Source organism: Rattus norvegicus, chromosome 6 (assembly GCF_036323735.1).
Source record: "Rattus norvegicus strain BN/NHsdMcwi chromosome 6, GRCr8, whole genome shotgun sequence".
In the NCBI taxonomy this organism is placed as follows: domain Eukaryota; kingdom Metazoa; phylum Chordata; class Mammalia; order Rodentia; family Muridae; genus Rattus; species Rattus norvegicus.
In genome coordinates this window covers 135,686,132-135,712,871 of record NC_086024.1, presented here as the reverse complement: position 1 = coordinate 135,712,871, position 26,740 = coordinate 135,686,132, and the positions used below count along the sequence as shown (strand labels likewise).

Genomic DNA, 26,740 nt, shown 5'->3' with positions numbered 1-26,740 from the left:
TTCCTTGTTCAGATTGTTTGCACTTAGGCATTGGGAGTTCTTGTCTGAAATACCGTCTTTCTAGTAAAGCTCCGTTTGGGGAAGTTTTTGACATTTCCTTATTGACTAGCACTGAAAGGTCCCAGGCTTACTTTGCATATTTCCTGCCTCCGCCTAAGAATCAGCATTTTCCCCCAAGGGGCCTAGATCTTTGATTAGGAGAGGCCTGATAAAATGTGGTTAGCTGGGCTGGAGGGATGGCTCAGAGGTTAAGAGCACTGACTGCTCTTTCCGAGGTCCTGAGTTCAATTCCCAGCAACCACATGGTGGCTCACAGCCATCTGTAATGGGATCCGATGCCCTCTCTGGTGTCTGAGGACAGCTACAGTGCACTCACAGACATAAAATCTTTTCTTTTAAGGAAGTGGTTACTGTGGGGCTAGGGAGATGGCTCGGTGTTAGGAGCACTTGCTTCTCTCTCAAAGGACTGGAGTTTGGTTCCCAGCACAACTCTCTCTAACTCCAGCTCCAGGGCCTCCAGTGCCAGTCCCGCCTCCACAGCCACCCACACATAAATGATAAAATAAACATCTTAGAGGAAGCAAGCTCTACATGCTAGCCATCATGTTAGAAGCTCTCTGCTCTGATGAACTTGAATCTGTCTGAAACTGGTTTGAACTCAGTGTTCAAACCCAAAAGTTGGTGTTGGAGGCTGTGAACCCTGTTTTTTTGTTTTGTTTTTTTTCTCTCCCCATCCATTAAAGTGGTTTGGGGTTAAGTATCTTGGTCATACCCTTTCCCCTAAGATGTACCCCATTTTCGTGGAACGTGTTATTGTGGGAGACACTACAGCTGCTCTGTGGTCCAGGCTGCTCTTTCATTGTTAGCTCAGCAAAGCACACACAGATAGGACTCTGTCCCTGTTGGTGGCTGAGCTACAGATCTGGGTCAGAGTCTCTAGATTTCCCTTCCCTCTGAATCCTTCCAAGCTTTTCTAGAATTAGGAGGTGTCCGGAAGCTGCTTTAGGGTGTAGACTTCTTTTTTTTTTTTTTTTTTTTTTTTTGGTTCTTTTTTTTCGGAGCTGGGGACCGAACCCAGGGCCTTGCGCTTCCTAGGTAAGCGCTCTACCACTGAGCTAAATCCCCAGCCCCCGGGTGTAGACTTCTTTACAGAGTTGGGTTCAAAAAGCACAGATCCAGCCCTGGCCCCGCCCGCCTCCTCACCTCAACCTTGAGCATCTTCCCAGCTGCGACTGGAAATGATGGAGCCTGTCTGGAGGTTAAGCGAAGGGAAATATCGAACCTAAGATGATTTGAGAAAGGAGAGGCTTTTAAAGATTAACATTTGCTAAATTTAGTGTGTGTCACTTTCGATAAAACCAGGGGATGGACGGCAGTTGGGAGGATCCAGTACAGGAGTTATGACTGATGCTATCCGTCTCTTTTATCCCTCAGACACATAACAGTTAACTACACTGAGGAGTTAGGAGATTTAGTTTTGTTTTTTGTTTTTGTTTTTGTTTTTTTTCCGGAGCTGGGGACCGAACCCAGGGCCTTGCGCTTGCTAGGCAAGCACTTTACCACTGAGCTAAACCCCCAACCCCGAGATTTAGTTTTAATAAACCTTTGCTACTTAAATCTAAAACCCTAGTTAGCTCTGTCTATTGTATTTAATGATCACTGTGTAGCCGGGTGTTTCATGACCCACGTCACTGCCCCTCCATCTGTCATACTTTGGTCACTGTGGAGAAGGTGCTGGTGTCTCCTGCTGGGAGCTGGCAGAGGACACAGTAGCAGGGGAAGGGAGGTCTTCAGAGACCCAGGTTTCAGGTTCTTACTGCCTTCTCCTGTGTGCATGAGGCTCCCTTTCACTCTCGATGCCATATGAGTAAGAAAAGAGAGGCTCACAGAGGCTTCATAGAGAGGCAGAAACGTGCATGCTGGGTGCCTTTCTGCCTGTGTCATTCTGTGATACCAGCCCACGGGGACTCCGCCAGACCTTTGGAACTAAACTGCTACTGCTGCTTAGAAACCTTACTGAGGTGGGACTCCGCAAGCTCTGCTTTCTCTAAGGCTGTGAAAACCACAACTCCCACCTGTCTCCATTCCTCTGGAAATCTGCTGTCTTCTGTGGAGTTAATGGGGTGAATGACTGGAATTTCAGCCCCACCAGGACTATACATCGTAGCCTTCAAGTCTTTTATAGTTACTAAGTCTGAGATTAGAAATTCTAAGCAGTATTCTCATATTCCAAATTAATATCTTTTCAGACTAAAATACAAATGAAAATGGAAAAGCTGTCTTCAACCACCAAGGGAATTTGTGAACTAGAAAATTACCACTACAGGGAAGAGAGCAGCCGGCCCCCTCTGTTTCACACATGGCCCACGGCCTTCTTCTGTAAGTAGTTCTTCTGGAGGCCATTCTAAGAAGGGCATCAGCATTGCTTAAATCCAGTCCTTAGGAAAGGACACAGGGCCTCTGCCTTTTAAAAGGCAGACAGACGGACGGACAGATGTAAAAGTTAAGCTGGATACAGATTTGGTAGCATGCATTCCTATAGTGCTAGTTAGTAATGGACAAGCAAAAGCAGGAAAATTGTCAGGTTAAGGCCAGCTCAGCTATAAACTGAGAGCCTGTCTTTAAAAAAACAAATAAATCAGTCATCAGTCGGGGACACTTCAGCCAACCTCAGAGACCATCGTTGAGAAAAGTGACATTTCGCATGATAGTCTTCCCTGGTTAGACAAGCTCTGATGAAGTACCACGAGTAGAATCAACCTGGGGAGGAAAGGGTTTCTCTGGCTCTCGTTTCCACAGCATTTTCCTCATCGACAGGACAGGAACTCAGACAGGACTGGCCATGGGGGTTACTGCTCACTGGCTTGCTTCTCCAGGGTTTGCTCCCTGCTCAAATATCAAACCCAGGACCACCTTCCTCGAGTTCCCCACCCACATCCATGGCTACTTAAGAATCCTAACAGCCAAACTGAGGTTCCCTCCTCCCCTATAGTTCTAGCATGTCTCAAATTGACATAAATTACCCAGCACATGGTACAAGTTCATAAACCCAGTACCTGGGAGTTTGAGGCAGGAGGATCGCAGTGAGTTTAAGAGCAGCCTGGACTCAAATGTGGGGCTAAACGGGCTAGTACTTCAGCATGCTGCAGGATATTTGATCACACTGTGAGCCCAGAGATTGTGTTATCTACTGTTTCTAATTGCAGTGTGGTTCAGCCCTTAGCACACACCTTTTAGGATGGATTTTTTTTTTTTTTTTTTTTTTTTTTGTTCTTTTTTTCGGAGCTGGGGATCGAACCCAGGGCCTTGCGCTTCCTAGGCAAGCACTCTACCACTGAGCTAAATCCCCAACCCAGCACACACCTTTTAATCCCAAACATTGAAGGTGAAGTTAGTTTGTAGAGGGAAGCATCCATGTTTGAAAGTGAAGTCTAATTGAATGACAGGGAAGTGACAGGAAGTGGCAGATATGTCAGAGAAAGATCTGACAGAATAGGATATGCTGAAATCCCATGAGAAGAGGGAGGAAAGGGAAGCTACTTAAAAGGCAGTGCAAAGAGAAAGAAGAGACAATTTTACAGGAGAGTTTTATCAGACAGATTGGAAAACATGCTAGACGTGGGTAAAGATAGAACGACCCAGAGAATAAAAAGGAGCTAGAAGATGGGAACCTACTGTTAGTTTGAGGCCAAGTGGGGCAGTGCAGTCAGAGGCTGAGAGAAGCCAGATTGAACCAGTCAGCTTGGAGAGGAGTTTGAGCTAGAACAGCTGAGTTGAACCAGATAGCCCGAATTCAGAAAGAGCTAGAAAGAAGGGGCTTATTCAGAAGTTAAGTCTCAGAGGCTGAACATTCTAGGCCTAAATAAGATTGTGCAGAGGCTAGAAGCTTCCAGAACTAGGTCTAGGTTAACAGATGGAGATAGTGAGCCTCTGAGACAACTGCATCCGGTGAATAAAAACTTTTACATTAGCAGGTAAAGGCTCTTGCCACCACGTCCGGAAACCTGGCTGATCCCTAGGACCCACATAATAGAACCAGTGTCTGGAAGTTGCTATCTGACCTATACATTGTTTACACATGGGATGTACATGCAGAGAAAGAATAAAATGCAGAAAAAACTTTGTGGAGGTTAAACTACTTGATATTGGGGTTTTGAGGAGGGGTGGGGGTATTGTTTTTGTTTTGTTCGTTTTGATTTTCTCTGTGTAGTCCAGGTTGCTGTGGAACTCACTCTGTAGCCCAGGCTGGCCTCAGATTCTCAAGAGAGCCACCTGCCTCTGCCTCTCAAGTGCTGGAATTAAAGGTGTGAGCCACCACCACCCAGATCAGTTTGTTTTTTTTTTTTTCTTTTTTCTTTTTTTCGGAGCTGGGGACTGAAAGTTTATTTTTTTAAGATTTACTTTATTTTTAATTATTTGTGTGGGTATGTGCACATACATGAAGACAGGTGCCCTTGAAGACCAGGGGCACTGTGTCCCCCTGGAGCAGGAGTGATATGGATTTGTCACCTCCTGACACGTGTGCTGGAAATTGAACCCAGCTCCTCTGGAAGAGCATCCAGTGCTCTTAACTGCTAGATCACCTCTCTAGCCCCCTTCCTTTTCCATAGTCTTAGTCTAGGCTAAACTTAGTCTAGGCTAAACTGGCCCAGGCAGGCCTCAAACTTATAGCAGTCCCCCTGCTTCATCTGGATGAAGTGGCTTACCATTACAAGTTTCGCAAGAGTTGTGTGGCCTTGTGCTTCCTACCATTTACCCATCCATCTAGACTGGCTTGGTCCTTCTTTATCCCAGTGCTGCTCTATCTGCTTTTATGTTTTCTGTTGCCCAGGACACTGAGGATGATCTTGTACCCCCCCCCCTCCATCCTCTTCCAAGCGCTGGGTTGCAAGCATTCACCCCCACACTGCCTCTGGGCACTGGGGATTAGACCTAGGGCTCCATGCATGCTGGGCAAGTACTCTACCAGGTGAGTCACCTTGCCAGTACCAGCTCCGGCTTTTAATCAGGAGCCTGTGAAAGCTCGGCTCCAACTCAGGACAGTGTTCTCATGCAGCCATGGTGTGTGCTCTGTTGCAGATGAGGTCTCCCACCAGCTCTCCGAAGCATACAGGAAGGAGCTCCTTTTGAAGCACACCATTGGCGCAGAGCTGGCCCATACTGTAGACCGCAACCTCAGCCTGACCTACCTGTCCATGTGGCTGCACCAGCCCTACATAGAGAGCGACAGCAAGCTGCAGCTAGAGAGCATGCTGCTGGAAACAGGGCACCGGGCCCTTTGACTCCCTGGCCACCTTGCCTGTGACCACGGTCTTGGAGCTCCAGACCACTGGCTGTTGTGCCTCAAGGGTCCTGGGGTCGCTCTCCCCACTGCTGCAGCTGCCCCACTGCTCCGTCCCAGAGATCCTGAAGCTCCAGTGACATAAACAATGGCTGAGGGCCGAGTTTTGTAAACCGGCGGACTTCACTGTTACATCCTGGAGACAGCCTGAGTTTCCTAGAAGCTACTACTTTGTACCTGTCCTCCATTTGTCTGTTTTGTGGTCCTGGAAATCAAATCCAGACTTCATACAAACTGAATATTCAACTGCTGGTCCACACTCCCAACCCTGTGCTTAAAATCTGAAGAGAATGTTTTAGTTCTGAAACTATCCCAGAAATACCAGACGTGTAAAGTCTCCTAAGTGGGGACAGAGAGATGGTTTAGCAGTTGAGAGCACTTGTGAACTTCTGGTTTCCCCTGGCAGCCACACATATTTGCATGTGCATGTGTGCAAATGCACATGCACCCACAGAGAAATAATCTTTTTAAATTTTAGTTTTACTTAGGTATTTGTGTATAGGCCACATGTACAGATGACCAGGGCAACCACAAATGGGGGTGGGGGTGGGGTCCTTGGAGCTAGAGTTACAAGAGGTTGTCGGCCACCTGATTTGGGTGTCAGAAACCAAACTCCAGTCAGTCCTCTGGAAAAACAGTTCATGCTCTTAAGTGCTCAGTCATTTCTCCTATAGCTGGAAATATATATATTTAATATATAAAATATATTAATAAAATATATTGAAATACACTGTTTTTAATCCAATAGAATTAATTGAGTATAGTGTCACAAAAATGAAAACCACTTACCAAAACTTGCTACTGCTTGCATGAAAAGATGAACAAGCCAGTGAGACGACCAATAACTGCAGCTTGTTTCCATCTGGGGCCTGGATGTGCTGTGTCTGTTTGGCTTTCTCTCAGCCATTAGCATACTGCCTAAGTCCATAGAGAACTAACATTCCTCAGGGAGAGCTGCCTGTATAGTGAGGTCAACTGGCCCTCAGGAACGACCACTTGTACTTCCTTCACTCCTTCCTGATGGGGGCGCACTAAGACCACTGTTCCCATCTGGGGGTGGGCACTCTTGGGCCACTGCGCCCATCTTTTGGGGAATACCCAAGACTACCCTGCTCCTTCTCTCGTGTCTGTGTGTATGGGCACACGAGCTACATTGCATCTGCAGTGGGTGTGGGGCCTTGCCTTCTGCCTTGATACAGAGCCTCTTGTTCACTGCTGTAAACACCGGGATACCTGGCTTGCAAGCTTGTGTTTCTCCTGTCTCAGCCTCTATCTCCTTGTAGATGCCATGGGGGTTACCTACACTTGTGCTGTGCTATGCTGCTTCTAGGGATCTGGACTCAGTTCATCAGGTTTACACAGTGAGCGCTGTGCCCTCTGCTGCTCCCTTTTCCCAGAGGACAAAGGTCCAGAGTTAGACACGTTTGCTTGAGACATGACCTCACTCCACAGCCAGGTTGATCTGGACATGCTACAGTCTTTGACCAAGCAATCTGTGGCTCATGATGCCTACTTTTAGCTTGTGTATAGCTGTCTTCTGTTTCCTGGAGTTAGCTTTCTAATGTTTTTAAGTTGTACATGTGCCTGTGTGAGCTTACGTGCACCTGGCTATAGCTGCCCAGAGACCGAAGGAGGGCGCTGGATCCTTTGGAGGTAGAACTAGAGGCAGGCAGTTGTGAGCTGTCCAGCATGAGGGTAATCAAACTCTCCTTTTCCAGACCAGTCTACATGCTTAAAGATTTCCTTACGTTTTCTGAGATGGGCCTGCTGGGTAACTAACTCATGCTGACTTCAGAATCACTACGCTCCCACCTCACCTCCAATGCTGAGATTTCAGACCCAACTTCTGTGGCTTCTCGGTGATCTGCTCCCCAGCCACCCATTAGCACACAAGAGTGCTAATGGAAAGATCAATACAGCCGAGGACAGGCAGAAACTAAGATAAACAGATATTGATCCTGCAGCGTATTTCCTATCTGAACAGCTCAGATGTCATCAGAGGTCAGTGTGGCACTTGAGGTTGAGCACAGTGGTGGATCACACACGCCTTCTACAGTCTCAAACCTGCCAAGTTCACAGGGAAGGAGACAAAAAGCTCGGACCCACCTTGCCCCGGACTGAGAAGGTCTGAGGTGACTCCACAGTGAAGACTGGGAAAGACGTGGTCGGTGGTGTCTTTTGTAAAGCATTTCAGGCAAACCACAAAGCACTGAAGATAAAATAATAAATGTCAACATGCCCCAATAGCAGATTAGGAATTCAGGCAATGGGACGTGGTAGGCTTCTGAGGAGTGGCCTGGTCCACAAGACACAGCCCTTCCTGGGTTGGTCTGATGGTCCCCAGTTCCAGGCACCCCTGTTCTGCTAGGAGACCCACCTGTTCATCCCTGTGACCCCTACTTTGAGAGTGAGAAAACAGGAAGGGCAAGGGCGGTGGGGAGCAATTCATCTTGACTCAGCACAGCACCAGGATGCCGTGCAGCTGCGTCTCAGGCGCTCAGGTCTTCCAAAGACTGCAGGAGTAAGCCAAGAACTGCTGAAGTCCAGTGCTCTCATCTAATAAGGACAAACAGCATTCTCCTTAGTCCCACAATATTGCCATGGAAACCCTCACAAAGAAATCCTGAGACAGTATGTTACAGCTGAAACATCAAAAGTGATGGGCTTCCCCGTGAGCCCTAGGTTTCTGTAGAGCCTTTTATGTCAGCACTGGAGAAGCAGAGGCAGGAGGATTCTAAGTTCAAAGCCAACCTCAGCTATAGCAAGACCCAGTCTTGGGGTGTGGGGAGAATGAACATAAACCCAAGTGGATACCTGGTGAGAAGGCTCCTTGGGTATAGGCACTCACTGTGCATGTCTGGCAACCTGAGAGCCATCCCGGAATTAGATAAAGGAAGGAAGAAAGCTGGGCATGATGGCACATACCTTTAGTCTCAGCACTCAGGAGGTAGATAGATCTCTAAGTTGGAGGCCAGCTTAGTCTACGTAGTGATTTCTAGTCAGAGCTACATAGTGAGGCCCTGTCTCAAAAACAAAACAAAAAAACCAAACAGCAAACAAAACCCCACCTGATCACACAGCCTGTCACTGTAGCTACCGGAGGCTAACAGGAGGAGCACAGATTGGAGGACTGCTTGGGCCACTTCACGAGACTGTCTTAAAGATGGAGCTCAGTGACTAAGGCTGCCCACACGTTCAAGGCTGTTTTCAATCCCCACACACATCAAGAAAGCAAATACAAATGACTTTCATTTTGACTTTTCAGTAGAACACTGCCAAATCGGCTAGCTTCCTGAAGTACAGACGTCATCTGTGGAAGAAACAGCACATCATCAAGAGCGGAGGCGGAATGATGTGGAACGGCCGCAAGGCTGGTGGGTGACGATGAAATGAAGCGTAACTGCTACAGCCACCAACCTCTCGCTGTGTAAGAGGGTCTGCATCTGCCACAGCCACATCTGCAAGTCTAGCTGCAGGAGAATCACCAATTCAGGACCAGCCAGGGCTGTGCAAACCCTGCTTCCAAACCCACAAACCTGCCTGTACTGTTCGCTATTGTGAAGAGGTCCTGAGAAACAGCGCTGGGACAGACATTACTCTTTATAAATGGTCTGTTTGTGTCAGTATTCACATTAGAAAAATACATAGCCTAAAATTGACCTTCTCTGATAAAATCCATATAAATATAGGTTCAAAGATCTGCCTGGCATGGTGGGACATCCCTGTCACACTACCATTCAGTAGATCAAGGCAGGAAGATTGGGAGTTCAAGGCCAGTCTGGACTACATGGGACCAGGCCTTAAAAAATAATGCCCTGAACACACACACACAAACACACATTCTCTCTTCTCTCTCTCTAACACACACATGTTCACATACACACCTATCATATTCCCTCTCTCTGACTCTCTCTCTCTCTCTCTCTCTCTCTCTTTCACACACACACACACACACACACACACACACAACCCCTGGCTCCTGCTCACTGAGAGCACTCTGCCTCTACAGTGAGAAAGGCTTCCATGGCTTCAAGAGTAACGCCTTCTGGTGGGCCAAACCTCAGGATAGAACCCGTTGCATTAGTCACTATGACACTGTCTTCTTCCTGAGATACTATGGTACTTGGATAGGACAAAATAAACCCATTGGAAGTCCGAATAAAAATCTGCTCCTGTCCCTGAGACAATACTTCCTGGCACACATCAGAAATATCAAAAGCCAGGGGTTCCCCTATGGCAGCCGCAGTCTCTGTCTCTCTCTGGCCATGTGTCTCCATCCTAGAGAGGAGCTGGCTTATGTCTCCAGCGTCACTTCCGACCCTGGGATCCCCACTCGTGCACAGTGATCCACCTGGTCCAGGATGAAGCACTGGCTCTGGCTCTGGCACAATCTTGGAAACACAGGCAGCTGGCAAGGTGTTCGCAGGCAAAATGCTATGCAGTGGAACGGCTGCAGCCTCTGCAAGAAGGGCATGGCTGGGAATGGCCTGCTGGCCACTGAGGTGGGTTTGGTCTGTCTCCCGGAGGTCTCCTGCCTCTGCAGTTCCCGATTCTCTAAGTTCAACTCTTCCACCTAATGATGGCGTATCACAGACACTGTTGCTCTTCCGGAGAGCCACAGAATCCTCATCTATAGTGTGTTCTGGAGCAGTCTCTTCAGAAAACACAGACTCCCGGGCTGCAGGCATCCCTCTGGGCTCGGCTACCAGGGAATGAAGAACTGACCCACTGACATCCTGACACACAAGAGTAGGGTCTGCAGAGCTGTTCCTGGCCTCAAAGTCATCGGGTGCCATCACTGGATGCCGCTGGCCCACAGGTGGTCCATTCCCATCACTGTCAGGCACCATCTCCCGACAGCTTCCTTCCGAGCAGAGAGAGCACTCAGTGGCTGCAGGCTCAGAACCTGAATCATTCAGACAAACAGCAGTCACTCCCTCAGCACCAGAACAAGCTGCCTAAATGCACTTCCCTGAAGGAGGCAGCAGTGCAGATTCTCTTTGCCACTTGAGGCTAGCAGCAGTTTACTGGTTGCTGTACTATTCACAAAGGGAGCTTTTGTATTAAAAACAAGAGAGTTTAGCAGGGTAACTTCACTGAATGAACAGTGCACCCTTTCCTGAGGGGAGCCCAAGGTCAGCTGGCTTTCAAACCAGATCCTGGGCCGACTCCCACCCCACCCCCACCCCTGGAAAACCCAGGTTAAACATAACCTTTCAGAGACCCAGCCAACTCCTGGTCTTGAGGCCAAGGACCCTCTCACTCAGCCCCAGAATTAGGACTTATGCAGATCCTGACGTTTACTAAGAGACTAGGAGATCTCAAAGGCCTCATGAACATGGGGCATGGACATGGAATGAGAGAGTATTGGGAGGTTGGGATAAACTTAAGACACTGGGGCTAGAGGGGGGTTCAGTAGTTCTAAGCACTGGCTGGTCTTTTAGAGGCCCCAGCACCTACATGGCAGCTCACACCTGCCTGTAACCCCAGTTCCAGGGGATATGACACACTCGCACAGACATACATGCAGGCAAAATACTAATGCACATAAAATAAGTAAAAATCATTTTAAAACAATAACAAAAACCTGAGACCAGAAAGTTCTCTCATCGGGCCAAAGGGCACCCAACCTCTAAAAGGGATGGTTCTAGGTGCATTTATGCCTGCTAGGAGGATCTCTAAGCATGAGGCAACACACAAAATATATGACTTACCCTTGCTGATGGCTGGAGCACGTGAGGACTTAGACTTCTGCTGGCATCCACTGGTGGAGGGAAGATACTCAGGGACATCTGTGGGCAAAGCCACTGTTCGGGGCTTTTTCACCGTGGCCAGCCCCTCCCCTGTGGCCTATGGAGAAAAGGACTCCTTTACTTGAGACCAGAAGAGCAGGCAGACCTGTACCTTCCTGGAGAGGCCTAGAGGGGTGAGCTGTGAACTGGCCAAGTCACCTCCACAGACGACATCTCCGCAGATGGCCAACGCCACTTACCAGTGCGCCCAGCTCCCTCTCCCTCTTCCGTCCACTGCCTTCCTCCAGCTTCCCCTCCGTCTCCTGGCTGGAGCACTTAGGTGTCTCTTTCTTCCTCAGGAATTCTGTGATTCCCAAGGACCTGGCAACCTGAAGCGAAACAGGAGGTATGAGCTTTGAGCAGAGTGCCAAGTACGTCAGCTCCTACGAGAAAGACTAAGTAGAAATGCATGCTCCGTACACTGACCAGGGCTTCACAGGAGAAAAGAGAGCTACACAGTCACACGGGCCAGCTAAGGTGGAGCCCATGATAACCAATGCTAACCAGCCAATCTTGGGGGCAGGAGTGGGGCTGAGCCTGCTCCTCTGTGCCTCAGTGCTTCAAATGTCAGCTCAACCAAGTGCCTTTCCTGACATCTGTTCCTCATTTTCCTTTTTCAATTCTTTCAGGTCTTTTTAGAAAAATCTCTCACCCATGCTAAAAACAGTCTCCCTTCCTGTGCTCCCTCATCTGGCTCCCTGAGCTTCAGCTGCCCGACAAAGGTTTTGTGAAGCTCAGAGAGTGCTGCGAGAGCCAGAAAGTGCCACTTAAATCAGGGTTGAGACCCAGGCCTGCTGTGCACACAACAGGGCTGGAGCTCAGTTCCAAAACAAGCTGTGCTGGCTGGTTCTGTGTCACCCTGACCCACGCTGGAGTCACCACAGAGAAGAGAGCCTCCCTTGAGGAGATGCCCTCCATGAGACCCAAAAGCATTTTCTCAATTAGTGATCAAGGGGGGAAGACCCAGCCCATTGTGGGTGGTGCCATCCCTGGGCTGGTGGTCTTGGGTTCTATAAGAGAGCAAGCTGAGCAAGCCAGGGGAGGCAAGCCAGTAAGTAACATCCCTCCATGGCCTCTGCCTCAGCTCCTGCTTCCTGACCTGCTTGAGTTCCAGTCCTGACTCCCTTTGGTGATGAACAGCAATGTGGAAGTGTAAGCTGAATAAACCCTTTCCCCCACAACTTGCTTCTTGGTCATGATGTCTGTGCAGGAATAGAAACCCTGACTAAAACATAAGCCAAACCACATTAGCCCCAAATGTATGCTTTGAAAAGAGCTCACGTAGCCACAGGCAGTTGGGTGATGAACTCAGATGGATGTCAGAACACCCACAACATAACCACTGGCCTGTGTAACACACAGAAATCCGGCCTATGCAAGGGGTTGGTAGGTCAGTGGACTGGCTGCTTTGCCAGGGTCCTGGGTTCTGTTCCCAGCACCCCCATGGTGGCTCACACCTACCTAACTCTAGTCTTAAGGGACCCAACGTCCACTTCTGGGACCAGGTACAAACCTACAGCACAGACATTCATGTAGGCAAGACACTGAAATACATAAATAAAATAAAATAAAACCTAATTAAAATTTTTAAAAAAGAGAATTAACCCTGAACATCAACATTCAGGGGACAGTGGTGCTACGGTGTGAGCCCTGTGTGCAGGGGACAGTGGTGCTCAGCCTGTCTTTGAGTTATTCCAATTTTCTGTTCTCAAACAAGGGTTTGCTACCCTTCCACTAATGAAACAAAACCTTCCCTTGGCAGGACAAGGCTACAGTGGCTAAAATGAAGGTGTCTCACCAGGACCTCTTGCTCACTGACTGCTTCCTCTAAGAGCAAACTGCTTCGCCCCTTGTGACATCACCTCATCGTTGTTTATCTCCAGAGGCTCCTGAGAGCATGCACCAGAGCTGCTGAGGTAATCCTGACACATCCTCTTCACCACGTCATACAGCTGTTCAAACTCCTTGTACACAGCAGGAAAGAAAGGCTTCGTCCTGGGACTTTTCTCAACCTTTGTGACAGGAAGGATGAACAGTTTAAATCCAAGGCAGAAAACAGAAAACAAACTTGAAAGACAGAGAACCACGGTCCTTGACCCCTGAAACTAGTCAGTGGCCAGCGTTGTCATAGCTTCCTAGTGGCTCCTATGCATGCCACACCATGCCCAACCCTGAGAGGCCAGTTAAAGTGGGTGACAGAAAACAGCCTTAGCAGGAAGGCTACAAACCCTGGGACTAGCATGACCCACAGGGAGCATAAAGTTGGCAAAAAGGCACCTTCAGCACCTAAGGGACATAGTCATACCTCCTAAGGGGCATAGCCACACCTCCTAAGGGGCATAGCCACACCTCCTAAGGGGCATAGCCACACCTCCTAAGAGGCATAGCCACACCTAAGAGGCATAGCCACACCTCCTAAGAGGCATAGTCACACCTCCTAAGAGGCATAGTCACACCTCCTAAGAGGCATAGCCACACCTCCTAAGAGGCATAGCCACACCTCCTAAGGGGCATAGCCACACCTCCAAAGAGGCATAGTCACACCTCCTAAGAGGCATAGCCACACCTCCTAAGGGGCATAGCCACACCTCCTAAGGGGCATAGCCACACCTCCTAAGTGGCATAGTCACACCTCCTAAGAGGCATAGCCACACCTCCTAAGAGGCATAGTCACACCTCCTAAGTGGCATAGTCACACCTCCTAAGAGGCATAGCCACACCTCCTAAGAGGCATAGCCACACCTCCTAAGGGGCATAGTCACACCTCCTAAGAGGCATAGCCACACCTCCTAAGGGGCATAGCCACACCTCCTAAGAGGCATAGCCATACCTCCTAAGGGGCATAGCCACACCTCCTAAGGGGCATAGCCACACCTCCTAAGGGGCATAGCCACACCTCCTACGGCCACCATGGTTTCCCACACATACAGCTGCTGCCTCACAGAAAATTAGTCAAGGGAGTGACAGTGGCTTACTGAGACACCCGTACAGAGAGGGTCTAGGTGCTACAGCTCTTTTCAGCTCTGTCCTAGTAAAGAAAAATGATTCTGGGGCTGGAGAGATGGCTCAGCGGTTAAAGAGCGCCCGACTGCTCTTCCAGAGGTCATGAGTTCGGTTCCCAGCAACCACATGGTGGCTCACAACCATCTGTAAAGAGATCTGATGCCCTCTTCTGGTGTATCTGAAGACAGCTACAGTGTACTTATATATAATAAATAAATAAATCTTAAAAAAAAAAAAAAAAAAAAAGAAAAAAGAAAAATGATTCTGAGTGTCCTGGCGCGTCCTAAAGGAAGTAGAAAGACCAGCTTGCAATATACTCAAGCTCCCCTCTCTCTTCAGACATGCTGTGAAGACTCACCTTCACCAGAAGGAGTTCATACAGGGTCACCGCCTGAGCCAGCTGAGGTAGCACCAATCCCAGCAACTCCTCCCGGCCACACTGCCTGAGCGCCTGCCAAAAGAATGAGAGACATGCGGCATGCACGCTGCTGTGACCCGGCACAGAGGGCAGAGAGACCCCAGACCCCAGCTGCTCAGTGTCACAGTGTCACACAGTTGCCCAACAACGAAGCAAATCCAGGGTCAAACACAGGTGCCCCGTGAGTGACGGGGCGCAGACGCAGAGGAGCCACAGAGCTGCAGAGAGCACCCAGGATGGCGTGTAGGAGGTTGGAAAGCAGCCCAGGCTAGGCTGGGAGAAGCCTGAAGGCTGGGGTTTCCATCCTACGGTAGCATAAGGAAGGAAGGAAGGAAGGAAGGAAGGAAGGAAGGAAGGAAGGAAGGAAGGAAGGAAGGAGGCTATGTTCTGTAGAGGAGAGGTGCTGCTGTATTGCCGAGGCCCTAGGCTCAGTTGGGCCCCTTGCTAGAGCCCTGTAGGGATCATCAGAAGGCATCGCTGTACCTGGTTCTGGAGGGAGGTTTTAGGCAGGCAGTGGTATAATGAGAGGAGGGTGTGGGTCTGCAGGGGACACGACAACAAAGGGCAATGCCAGGATAAAGGAAAGCCGTGGTAACAAGGGAGGTGCAGCAGAAGGGCAGGGAGGGCCTATCAGGTCCCAGGTGGAGAGGTGGGTGGACTGGGGGCAAGGCAGGCAGAAGAGCCAGAGCCACGAGTCAGAACTCGGCCTCTAATCTCAGCACCTAGACGACCTGAAGAAGAAAGACTGACAGGGACACCCTGAGCTACAGAGAGAACCAGGCCTCAAAAACGAAACAAAAACAAGAAAGAGAAAGGGAGGGGAGAGGTGGGGAAGAAGACAAGGAACTGGGCTTCTAGCCTGTGCACCTACTGGCCCTACATACCCAGGAGCCAACAGGAGACGGCTTGTGCCCTCCCTCCTCACAACATGCAAGACGGGCAGTCCACAGGCCTCCCAGGTAAGAAGGAGTTTTTGGGTTTTTGTTGTTGTTGTTGTTGTTTTTAAGGGAATTGATCTTGGGGTTTGTTTTGTTAGAGACAGAATCCATTTGCCCTGGCTGACTTTGCCTCCCAGGTACTGAGATTAAAGGAGTGTGCTAGCAGACCCAGCCGCCGGTGAGTTCTGAGAGATGTGAGGCTGCAGGGAGAGTCTAACCAAGAAGCACAATATGGGAATCTGCTGAGGAAGCGAGGCAGGGAGAGGAACCTAAAGAAGACTTGGAAATGCCGTATGTGTGAGATGTGGGGAAGCCATGTGGCCGAGGCTTTGAGAATAATCAGAGAATATTAGAGAATAATGCTAAGATCTGAGAGAACCAAGGAAGCTAAAGAAAAGCCTTGTTGGGCTGGAGAGACGGCTCAGTAGTTAGAGCACTGACTGCTCTTCCAGAGGTCCTGAGTTCAGTTCCCAGCAACCACATGGTGGCTCACAGCCATCTGTAATGAGATCTGATGCCCTCTTCTGGTGTGTCTGAAGACAGCTACAGTGTACTCATATACATAAAATAAATAAATCTTAAAAAAACAAAAACAAGGGGTTGGGGATTTGGCTCAGTGGTAGAACTCTTGCCTAGTAAGTGCAAGGCCCTGGGTTCAGTCCTCAGCTCCGAAAAAAGAAAAAAAAAAAAAAAAAAAAAAACGAAAACAAAAAACCCCCACCTGTTAGGAAGAAAAGTCTTACTGGCAGCATCGCTCAGCTGTGCAAGCCTGGTGCATGAGTTCCATCCCCAGAAGGAAGGAGAGAGCCAAGGCTACAATGCTGATCTCCACACACCCACCCTGGCATGTAAATGAGTGAGGGTGGGGTCATGTGCACAACCGCGCATGCACACATGCATACTAAACTTTTGAGAGCTCGTAGGGAAGGCCGACCTGTAGTCACAGCTCTGTGAAAGCACAGGAAAGTCGGTTTATACAGTTACCTTACCATCACTTAAACTCTGGACAAGCTTCCGATAAAATCAAAAGGAATAACATCTCCTTGATGTTAGCTCAGTAAGAACAAGCCCCAGCCCCGGCAGTTTGGTCATCACTCCTCGCCCTACTTCCTGCCAGAGTGGTCGCTGTGTCTAGTTTGTGTGCACTGCCCCCTCAGTCACCAGAGCTGGGCCTGACATGTTATATGCACACAGTTCGTGTCTAAATAAATGTCATCTTCTGAGGAATTTTCATCTAAGAGAGTCAAAGTGATCCTGCTCACAGCAGCCACTCAACTGTAGGACAGTGAGGTGTTGTCAAGAAGACAGAGTCACTGCAGCCATTACGCACAGCCTGGGACAGCCTCACGACTCTGACACCATATAACACGGATTCAAACTCTGGCCCTGCCTCCTGCTCAAAGCTGCCCTGACTGACTTGATCTGCCAAGTTTCGGCTGCTCATCTGTTCAGGTAGAAGGCCACTGTGACTGGTGCTTCAGACAGGGCTGAGCTGTCTCACATCTGCGGCACCTTCTGCAAATGGTGCTGGTTCTGATGCAACCGCTAACTCCAAAGGGTCTATGTCAAGTCTCGGCAGCCAACCATCCAAGGCTGCCATGACACAAGGGGAATGGAGCAAAGCTAACCCTCTGAGTTTAAATTTGCGGCTGTAACACCACATTGTGCTTGAGCCATGTTTTAGGAAAACTACTTTCTAGAAACCCAAATCTTAACCACTAAGCCATCTCTCCAGCCCCATGGCTTAGAGCTCTTCAACCTCCTGCTCAGCCTCCAGAGAGCTGGAATTTCTGGTGTGCACCACTACACCACACTGGGGTGTTGGTGTTTTAAGTTCAAACACCAGACACTGCCTGGAGTGGTGGCCCAGGCCTGAAACATCAGCTCTCAGGGCACTGAAAGCAAGGCCACTGAGAGATCAAGGCTAGCAGGAGCGACACATGCGACCTTGCCTGAAAACAAACAAGAACAAGGAAGGAAGGAGGAGGAACAGTTAGACACTGCACCAGACAAGCACACTGAGTACACGCAATCAGACCAAGTTACCTCCCGGAGCTCGGCTCCCCTGGACACACTCAGCCCTGAAGGACCAGCAGGGTGGCTGTTTGGCTGGACTGCTCTGCTCTCCTGGAGGCTGGCTGTGCTGAATTCTGCCTGGCTTTCCCAATTTCCACTTTTAGGTTTTAGGTACTTCTCTGGTCTCAGAAGAGCTGAGGGACTTCTATTTTGTGGTTCAGGTACCAGTGTTTCTTCAACTTCGACAGGCTCACCATTCTGGACAGTGTTGCACACCCAACAATAAAACAAAATGAAAACTTGAAAAAATCATGCGTTATATGCTGTCACGAACATCTTAAGGCAGAAAATGTCAAGTCAAAGGCAAGGAGCGATCTGCACTACTTTTCTTTAGCTAAACCTTAGACTCTGTCACACGTTTTAGGTCTCCCACCCAGTACTCTATGACCATCAAATGGCTCTCAGTCGTCTTCTCAGCATCAGCTCCGTCCTTTGAAAGCACATCAGGGGGCTGGAGAGATGGCTCAGCGGTTAAGAGCACCCGACTGCTCTTCCAGAGGTTATGAGTTCAATTCCCAGCAACCACATGGTGGCTCACAACCATCTGCAAAGAGATCCGATGCCCTCTTCTGGTGTATCTGAAGACAGCTACAGTGTGTACTTATATATAATAAATAAATAAATCTTTAAAAAAAAAAAAAAAAAAGAAAGCACATCAGTCAGTGGATCTGACTAATTACAGAATGTTCTCAACGCAAGAGAAACGTGAGCTCCCAGTGCCCGTCCCCAGGCACGTGTGCCTAATCGACGTCCATCTGCGTGGCTCCCCAAGCCTTGATGGAGGAAGCCTGAGTGACCATCTAGCCATGTCCTCACTGCCAGTGCCCTCTGAAAACACCTCCAGCACAGCTGTAAGGTCAGAGTTGACTTACGACAGCACAGGCCGTGACAGCCAGCACCAAGGACTATGTGTCCCTTAAGTCTTTTTTGTCATGTTTTTGTTCTGAGATGGGTGCAAACCTATTGCCCAGGCTAGTGTCTATTCCTGGCCTCAACTGATCCTCCTGCCTCCGCCTCCTGGGTAACTAGGACCACAGCTGTCCTAATTCTTGAGACTCTCCGTCCAGTTTTCAGGAATGCTGGGTGTGTCTGCCAGCTGGAGTGTCACGTGACCCCTTAGTAAGGAACAGGAGATCACAGCTGAGGGTCCTGCCCACCCTAGAGGACTAAAGGGACAATTAATGGAGCCGACAGCTATTCCCAAGGCAAGGCACCTGGACAGATGGCCCAAGAGCTGTCAGCTGTCTTCACTACTGAAAAGGAAGTCAATACAAGGGAGACTGCTTGTCCCTTCTGTCTAAGACAGTCTGGTGTACCTGTCAACTCTGAATTAACATAACCCTTCTGCTAGTGAAATGCCCAGGCTGACACCAACACACTGGAGTGTGGAAGGAGAAGGCCTAGATGATCTCAGACCCTATGAGAGAAGACTGACAAGAAAACAAAACACCTCACAAACGTGCAGTTCCTACGTGCACGAGCAGTGCCAGGGAAAGAGAGGTCAAAGAGGTGGTTCCCGATTCAGATTCCATAGTATCTCCAAGGAAGGGCAGCCATTTTCTAGAGAACTGGCAGGACAAAGGGAAGAAGCTTGTCAAGCCCCCAGACAGTGTCAAGAATGGAACCCGCAGAGCGGGTTCGAAGGCTTGGGAGTCAGAGTGCTGTCTGCTCTTCCCGGGGCCAGGTTCTATTCCCAGCTCCCAGGTGGAGGCTCCCAGCCATCTGTAACTCAGATCCAATGCCTTCTTCTGGTCTCAAAAGGCAAAACACATGCACATGGTACACAGAAATAAATACATGCAAGCCAAACAGCCAACATAACAAAATTCATTAAAGAGAGAAAGGAAGGAAGCCAACAGGTGGAGGACCTAGCACAGGAAGATGGCTTCCACTTAGATTTGAATGCTTTTTAAACTCCCTAAGTAACACTCCGGGCTTCCTTTGCATTCTCCCCACTGCAGCTGTCCTTGAGGATGCCTCCTCTCAAGCAGTGTGCCTTGGTCCTCTCTTCTCCACTCTCTGACTCCCTTACCGGGAGCAGCAGGCGCTAGTCTCTCTGCCCTGGGCTTTTCCACTTAAACTCTCGGAGACTGTCCTCACACCTCATTTGTATCAGTTCTTAAATGCTTTTATTAACAAAACTAAGAATCTTTAGAGCAGACTCCAGTTTCCAAGATAGCACAATGATGGCTCTGCCGGAACTCCACGAGATTTCCATAAACACTTCTTTCTTACCTTTTAATTTTTTAATTAACAGAGAAAAATGAACCCATTCCCACATCCCTAAACAGTATCAATTTCAATAGAACTTGTCTCAAAAAATAAAACCAAGCCAGGCCTAGTTATGCCTTTAATCCCAGCACCCCAAAGGCACACTCAGTCAGGCATCTCTCTGTGGGCTCCAGGCCAGCCTGGTCTACATAGTGAGTTCCAGGCCAGCCAGGGCTACATAGTGAGACCCTGTTTCAGACACAAAAACAGTAACAACCAAAGAAAAGGGCAGAGAGACAAATAACTGGCAGCGTCTGATTGGTCGGTAGCTTGTTACCATGGAGACCTCTGCTTCAGACACTCCAGATCTCTATAGCTGTGTTCAGGGGAGAGAAGAGGCTGGCTGCTTTTTATTATCATAAACCTACGTCCTACATTTAGGCAAATGGGAGGAGGGCAGAGAACACGACACTCACTGCTTCGTCCTGATCTGAATAATCCTTCGTACTTAGGGGAGGCATCTTCTCTCCAACAACACCCTAGCCCTGGTACAACTGGAGAAACATGGAGTGGCTTTTCAAAAGATCAAGTGTTCCAAGGCTGGAGAGATGGCTCAGGGGTTAAGAGTGGTTAAGAGTCACAAGGCCACAGACCTGGGTTTGGTTCCCAAGACCCCTATCAGGTGGCACATGAACACACACACACACACACACACATATACACCACACCACACACACGCACACACACACATACACCACATCACACACACACACATACACCACATCACACACACACACACACTCATTAAAATCTTTTTTTTTTAATTAAGGTTAGAGTTTTTCATGAACTTCTATGAACAGTACAGAAACTGGCACCCTGATGTACACACAGTACACATTTGAATCAAAAGACTTTGGCCTGAGACCTAGAAGCACTGCACTCTGGGCTTCACCTGTCACTCTCCAAGTCTCACTGTAGTAGCTCAGGTAGGAATGATCATTAAGAAAATGTACAGGGCCGGACGCAGTGCACACACCTGTAATCCTGAAAACCTTTAATCCCAGCGCTGGAGAGGCAGAGGCAGGCAGATCTCTGTGGGTTTGAAGGCAGCCTGGTCAACACTGTAAGTTCAAGAACCAGGGCTATGTAGAAAGACCCAGTCTCAAACAAACAAACAAAATACAAAATAATAAATAAATACATAAATAACGAAAAGAAGAAGACAGAGCTCAGGAACGGCCTGGTGGCAGAGAACCCGCCTAGAAGCACAAGTCCTTGAGAGCCGTCCTTGTCACTAAGAGTAACTGGAGTAGGAGGAGGGAGAAGAAGGAGGTGTGCAAGGAATGGGAGGAGTCTGATGCCCCTGGCACAGGGAGTGACCGAGGCTGGACTACAATAAAGGGCATCTGCACTGCTGGCACCGTGATGAAGACAAGATAACAGTTTTAGTCCTGTCACAAGGCTGACCCATGCTTCTACCTCCAGGCCTCAATACAGCTCCTGGGCCCAGAGGTTTTCAGTCCAGACCCCAAGCTACTAATTTTAAACTCATTACCTGCCCCACTCCACTTAGAAAGCCCAGATCTACTGCAGGTAAAGGGACCACAGCAGGCAGACACTTCTTCCCACTGTGGATCCGGCCCCAAATCTGACCTTTCCCACACTCCTCTGCCCCAAGTCAAGGGTATACAATAGTCAAAGGCCAGCTCTAGACAGCCACGGCCATATTCCACCAAATGTGCTTACCAAGAGAAGCCGTGGACAAAGGACACACACCTCGCCCATTCAGCATCAGTGTAACAGCTGTGGCCCTCACGTGATATCTGTGTCCTGAGCCCCGTCTGACACTGTAAGCTGTAACCCTAACCCTAACCCTAACGGGAAGAGGAGGAGGAAGGGAGCAGAGGTAAGGGCTCTGTCCCCACGAAGAAGTCTTACCTGTAGGGTAGGCCAAGCTGACCCTGCCTCTTCCATGCAGTGAGTAGCTGGTATGGACGGTTTCAGGCAAGCCAGGCCTCTGGTCTTTGAGTCCGAGCAGCCCAGGGTCGGGCTCCCATTAGCTTTCCCACAGAGCAAGGCCTCAGGCTGCAGCTGGCAGTGGTCTGGGTTGAGCTTACAATGCCTCGCCAGCCCCCCTTTTCCAATGTATGACTTCTCACACACCTGACACTTAAAGGCCTTGGGCCTCAGGGCGCAGACTTCAAGGTCAAGGAAAGCTGGCTTCTCCCTCAGCTCCTCCTCCTCCTCCACACTGAGCTCTGAATAGTCATCAGAATCCGACAGATGCCCTTCTGCTAAGTCTTCAGTCTTGATGAATTTGTAATCTCTGGCTTTATACCTGGGAGGCCGGGATACCCGTCCAGATCGAGTTCTCACCCTTAAAGATTTCTTCGACTTCTCAGTATGCGCTGTATGCAAGCTGGAGATCAAGAGCCTCGCTGAGCCAGATGACACAGCTGCTAGGGTGTGTGGACCTGAGGCTGCCACAGGGCTCAGAGTGATACCACGCCCGTGGGCAGTCCTGTGGGCCTTGACTCTCTTCGAAACTCTCTGTACCAACGCCTGAGGAGCAGGAGGCTGAAGAGAGCCTCTACAGGTGCGCGGCTGTGACTCAGTCCTCCCCAGGGCCTGCACCCTGAGCAGCTGAGGGCTGGAGGCAGACACACCCATGCTGGAGCTTCCCCCAGGAAGCTGACTTTGTCTTACAGTTTTGGGTTGGATGGTGGCCAGAGGGGGCATTGCTCGTTCCTTAATTTTTGTATCACCAGATACCTTGACACAAATGGCTTCAAGTTCCTTAAACACAAAAAGAAACCAGAAGCATTGTAATTCACAAATATCTATGCTGCCCTCCCCCCACACACAGTTGTGAGCCACATAAAGTAGGTACTGAGGACCAAACCTGGATCCTCTGAAAGAGCAGTATATACTCTTTTTTTTTTTTTTTTCTTTTTTTCAGAGCTGGGGACCAAACCCAGGGCCTTGTGCTTGCTAGGCAAGCGCTCTACCACTGAGCCGAATCCCCAACCCCGCAGTATATACTCTTAACCACTGAGCCACCTCTATGGACCCGTGTGTGTGTGTGTGTGTGTGTGTGTGTGTGTGTGTGTGAGAGAGAGAGAGAGAGAGAGAAGATGTAAGCTATGTGTGTGCAGGTGCTTGAAAACACCAGAGATCAGATCCAGAGAACGATCAACTCTCAACTAAGTCCCTGCAGATCTGTAGGAGTGCCTCTCCTGGGACAGGAACCCCCAGACCTGTCTTTTCAAGAGTTTCACTCACGATTCTGAAAGGAGGTAAGAGTCCCCAGAGACAGGTCAGGCAGATAACTCTGCCATAGTGGCACAACAGAGGCCTTAGAGAACGTTCCAGAAGAAACTGTCTCTCAGGTGCCTTGAAGGTCACAATGAATTTGGTCAGTCTTAACAGGTACTTCTGTCTCAGGGAAGCCAAGAGGCTTCTCAGAAGCCCAGGAGCGCGCACAGCTGCTGGTGGAACTGAAGTGTGCCTATAGGTTAAGAATGGTAAAGATGGGACCACAGGCCCACACCACCCTCGAATGTCGTCACTGACTTGTACTTCTGGTCTGCTGTCCCCACAGTGAGCCGGAGCTTGCTGTGCAGGTCGTATCAATGAACTCCAACTGTACCCCAGAATGCTGCCTCTCCTCTCCCGCATTTCCAGCTGGAACCCAGCCTGGTCCAAACACTAGCTTTTCAACATCGGCTGTGAGCAGCATCGGCCGTGTCCCCGAAACCAAAACGATGTCCTTTTTCTAATGTATTCAGTCCATTACATCTCTGGCTTTGGCTTTGATTACATATCACTTCCTCCTAGTTCTGACTCCGAAGGGGCAGAGTCCTCATCTGCTTGGCCTCCGGGTTTTCTGAAACTTTTAGGCAGGCCCATTGTTTCGAGTCTGGCTTTCACCAGTTACCAACCACAAATCAATCAAGTTAACCTTAAGTTTGCTTTCATTAGGTGGAAATTATATCACTGCCTCTTTCCAAAGCTGTCATACCAAATTCAAAGTTGTGGCCATATTTAGCAACGTGAGGAAGACACAGGCTCTAGAGTACAGCAACCCAAGACATTGAACCTCTCTTGAGCCCATCTCCCCGGGGTGCTAGAGACGTGGATCAGTTGATAGAGTGTTAAACCATAGAAGAACCACCGAGTTCAGCCCCCAGCACTGCTCAAACCTCTAGAGGTGGGGAAGGAAGGATTAGACATTTGAAGTCCTTTTCAGCCATGTATCGGGTATGCAGCCACCCTGGGAAACAAGACCTAATCTCAGAAAGGAAACAAACAAACAAAAAGTAAAACACAGTCAAGTGGCTGCTGACAGCCATGCCACTCAGACAATGTATGACAGAGTAGAGGCACTCCAAGCGGGAGCTGTTACTTCATGGAGGCTGCACCAACAGTGTGTCATGTCTGACTCAGATTTGCTGTCCAGAGCAGCAGCCCACCAGTGAGGAACCCTATATATAGTGAGCCATCCTTCCTGCAGGCTGAGAAACCGACACCCAAAGAGGGTCAGCCACCGAGGGTCACTATTCTAGAAAGTGCTATTGGGAAAACGTATACTGATTTACCAAAACTAGCAACACAGGCTTTAGTCTTGGGTGGGCAGGTAGGTGGGTAGGTGGGTAGGTAGTTAGGGCTGTGGGTAGGGGTGTGTGTGTAGATCCGAGGACAACTTAATGTTGAGGTCAGTTCTCTCCTTCCACCTTTTTGTGGGTTCCGGGTTCAAGCTACGTCTGGCACACTTGGGTGGCAGCAAGTGCCCTTTACTCACCAAATACCACCAAGCTGGCCCATCTTGCTGCTTCACCTGTTAAACTATCACCTCAACCAACCGTCCAGTCTTGATGATCAATTGGATGCACACCTTACACAGCCAAAATCTACCCCAAAACCACTGGAGACTGTAGAATTCTTTCTGCCCTAGTTTAGCTCTCTGGCCTTCGGCAGTTCTGAGGTGAGGTGTGCTCTGTCATTCCCAAAGCCAGCAGGTCTTCTTAACACCTCATACGGAGTACCTCCAGTTTCAGGGGCTACCTGGACCCTCCCAGGAGGGGAAAGCTAGAGTTTAGTGCCTACTCTCAAAACAGCCAAAATCTGTGTGAGCAGGGGAGTAAACCCGCCGAGAGGATGTTCTGCAGTACAGTGCCTTCTTTGTTTACTTGCTACTGTACTGGGCACTGTACTTGGACACTGAAGTCTGCCAAAGTCTGCAGCAAAGTTCTAGAGGAAGGGCTCAACTCTGGCCCAGTTCTGGGCTAAGTGGCTGCTGCGTGCCGGCATAGTTGGCTATGATGTTTCCTCTTAATTTATTCAGCTCTGGGTTCTAGTGTCTAGTCCAGAACCGCCCAGTAGAAAGTTCTCCCTTGTCACCTCCCTCCCCAAAACGTGACTTATGCTATCCGCTGGACGTTGAAGGATACGCTTGGTCTTAGTGTAGAACCTGGCATACTTTTAAGGCTCCATAAATACTAACAGAAGGACAAGGAGCTGGAGGAGCCAGACGCGGAGGGGCTCGGAGCAGGGCTGAGCGCAGAGAAAGGAGGATGTCCCCGAGGGGGGCCGGGCGCTCGGAGTACGTCACTGCGCCGTTCCCACGGAGCTGGGCGTAGACGACCAAGGCTCCGAACGCCGGCCGCACCGGCCAGCTCCGGCCTCTCCACCGCGCGCGGCACCTCACCTGGGGTGTCAGCAGGCGCGGGGCCTCGGCGCCCGGTCCCCGCTGCTGGGCGGTCTGCCGGGCCCCGTCCGGGAGCCGCCGCCCCGCGTCCGACAGCACGCTGGGCGGTGGCTGTGCCCGAGTCACCTGCTTCAGAACCCGCTGCAGCTGCTCGGGGTCCAGCGGAGCCAAGCGCACGGTACCGTGGCTCCGGCCCGGAAGAGTCGAGCCACTACCGCCGACTTCCCCGGGCTCCGGCTCCGCGCCCGCCATTGCGGCCTAAGGGGGGCTCGAACCCGCGTCGCTTGAAGCGGCGGGGCGGAAGTGCGTCACCCTGTAAAGGGCGGAACCTACGAGTGCCCGGCAGGCAAAAACGTCGCTGAGACTCCGAAGCGGTATACTTAATTGTCGCCACCTCGCGGCCGCCGCCGCTTCCTTAGTATTTCGATCTCCTAGTATCATTTGCTCCATGCTGACGTCCCGGATCCTCAGTGGAGGTTTTCAGGGTTCCAGAGACCAGAGTTTACACTAATCTGTAATCCTAAAGTTCAAATGTCTTTCTAACCCCACTGGAGAAATTTGGAGTTACAGTCACGGACCACTGCTTCTGGTTTTATGAGGTGCTGGGGCTTTATGAATGCTAGGACAAATACTCAACCGAGTTATGATTTAAAAGGGGGCTCCTCAAGAGGGAGTCAGGTTAAATGTCCGAGCATAAATTTTAGTGGCTTTCAAGTTAACAAAAGGTTGCTCAAGGAAACCTTTCCCCCTCTGCAGTAGATGAGTTTAGAGGGTGGCTCAGGGTGACTCTAGAGGGTCCTTTCAGGGACTGCGGTCTGATCAGATAAAACCATAAGTCACAAGGATTGTACAAAGGGGTTAAGATAACATTATATTATTATTTGGGGACGGAGGGTGGAGTTCAAGACAAGGTTTCTCTGTGTAACCTACACAGAGTGTCCTAGAACTCCCTCTGAAGACCAGGCTGACCCTGAACTCAGATATCTGCCTGCCTCTGCGTCTTGAGTGCTGGAATTAAAGGTGGGTGCCATCAGTGCCCAGTTTTTAACATTTTTTTAAGAATTTCTATTCAGAAGGAATATTCTCTTTGTGTTAGCAACCTTCTCGGTAATTGTTGTCAATTATGCTGAAGTCCTTGACTGCCAGCTGGCAGGAGGCTTCAGTCCAACTCCAGGGTAACGACTGCTTTTCCCTTCCCATGTCCGCTCAGTTTTACCCTGCCTCACGATAGGATTATAAAGCTTGCATTTAAAA

At 49.6% G+C, this 26,740-nt stretch overlaps 2 protein-coding genes across 19 annotated transcripts in view; one reads left to right on the top strand and one right to left on the bottom strand.

The window, feature by feature from the left end:
* The window catches only part of Cinp (cyclin-dependent kinase 2-interacting protein), a 22,322-nt gene extending 7,927 nt beyond the window's left edge, over positions 1-14,395 (top strand). Inside the window, exons 4-5 of one of the 7 annotated variants that reach the window (XM_039112098.2) lie at positions 2,250-2,379; positions 8,610-8,997. In XM_039112098.2, coding sequence (XP_038968026.1) covers positions 2,250-2,379; positions 8,610-8,611 — 132 coding nt within the window. In that variant the 3' untranslated portion in view covers positions 8,612-8,997. 7 annotated transcript variants of the gene reach the window in all.
* Positions 1,016-26,740, bottom strand: Zfp839 (zinc finger protein 839). 12 transcript variants are annotated; one of them, XR_010052384.1, is made up of 11 exons: positions 25,283-26,740; positions 21,718-22,575; positions 17,539-17,766; positions 14,495-14,587; positions 12,996-13,145; positions 11,334-11,462; positions 11,056-11,191; positions 7,719-10,247; positions 7,448-7,550; positions 6,131-6,299; positions 1,016-6,015 (listed from the first exon to the last, which is right to left on the bottom strand). XR_010052384.1 is itself a non-coding variant. In XM_006240616.5 (8 exons), the coding sequence occupies exons 1-8, from the start codon at positions 25,736-25,738 to the stop codon at positions 9,325-9,327; spliced, it is 2,973 nt and encodes a 990-aa protein (XP_006240678.4). In that variant the 5' UTR covers positions 25,739-26,740; the 3' UTR covers positions 1,016-9,324. The 12 variants fall into 12 exon arrangements, 1 of the variants encoding a protein (XP_006240678.4); XR_010052381.1 differs by having other exon boundaries at positions 6,131-6,259; XR_010052382.1 differs by having other exon boundaries at positions 6,131-7,550; positions 7,719-7,897; positions 8,410-10,247.

What these genes read in the sequence shown, in the direction of transcription:
- Zfp839 (XM_006240616.5), bottom strand. Translation starts at nt 25,738, where the DNA reads ATGGCGGGCGCGGAGCCGGAGCCCGGGGAAGTCGGCGGTAGTGGCTCG. An exon ending in TGGAGATAAACAACGATGAG is followed by an intron (nt 11,463 to 12,995) that starts GTGATGTCACAA and finishes GTTTCGCTTCAG; the next exon opens with GTTGCCAGGTCCTTGGGAAT. An exon ending in TGCTCCAGCCATCAGCAAGG is followed by an intron (nt 10,248 to 11,055) that starts GTAAGTCATATA and finishes TGAATGATTCAG; the next exon opens with GTTCTGAGCCTGCAGCCACT.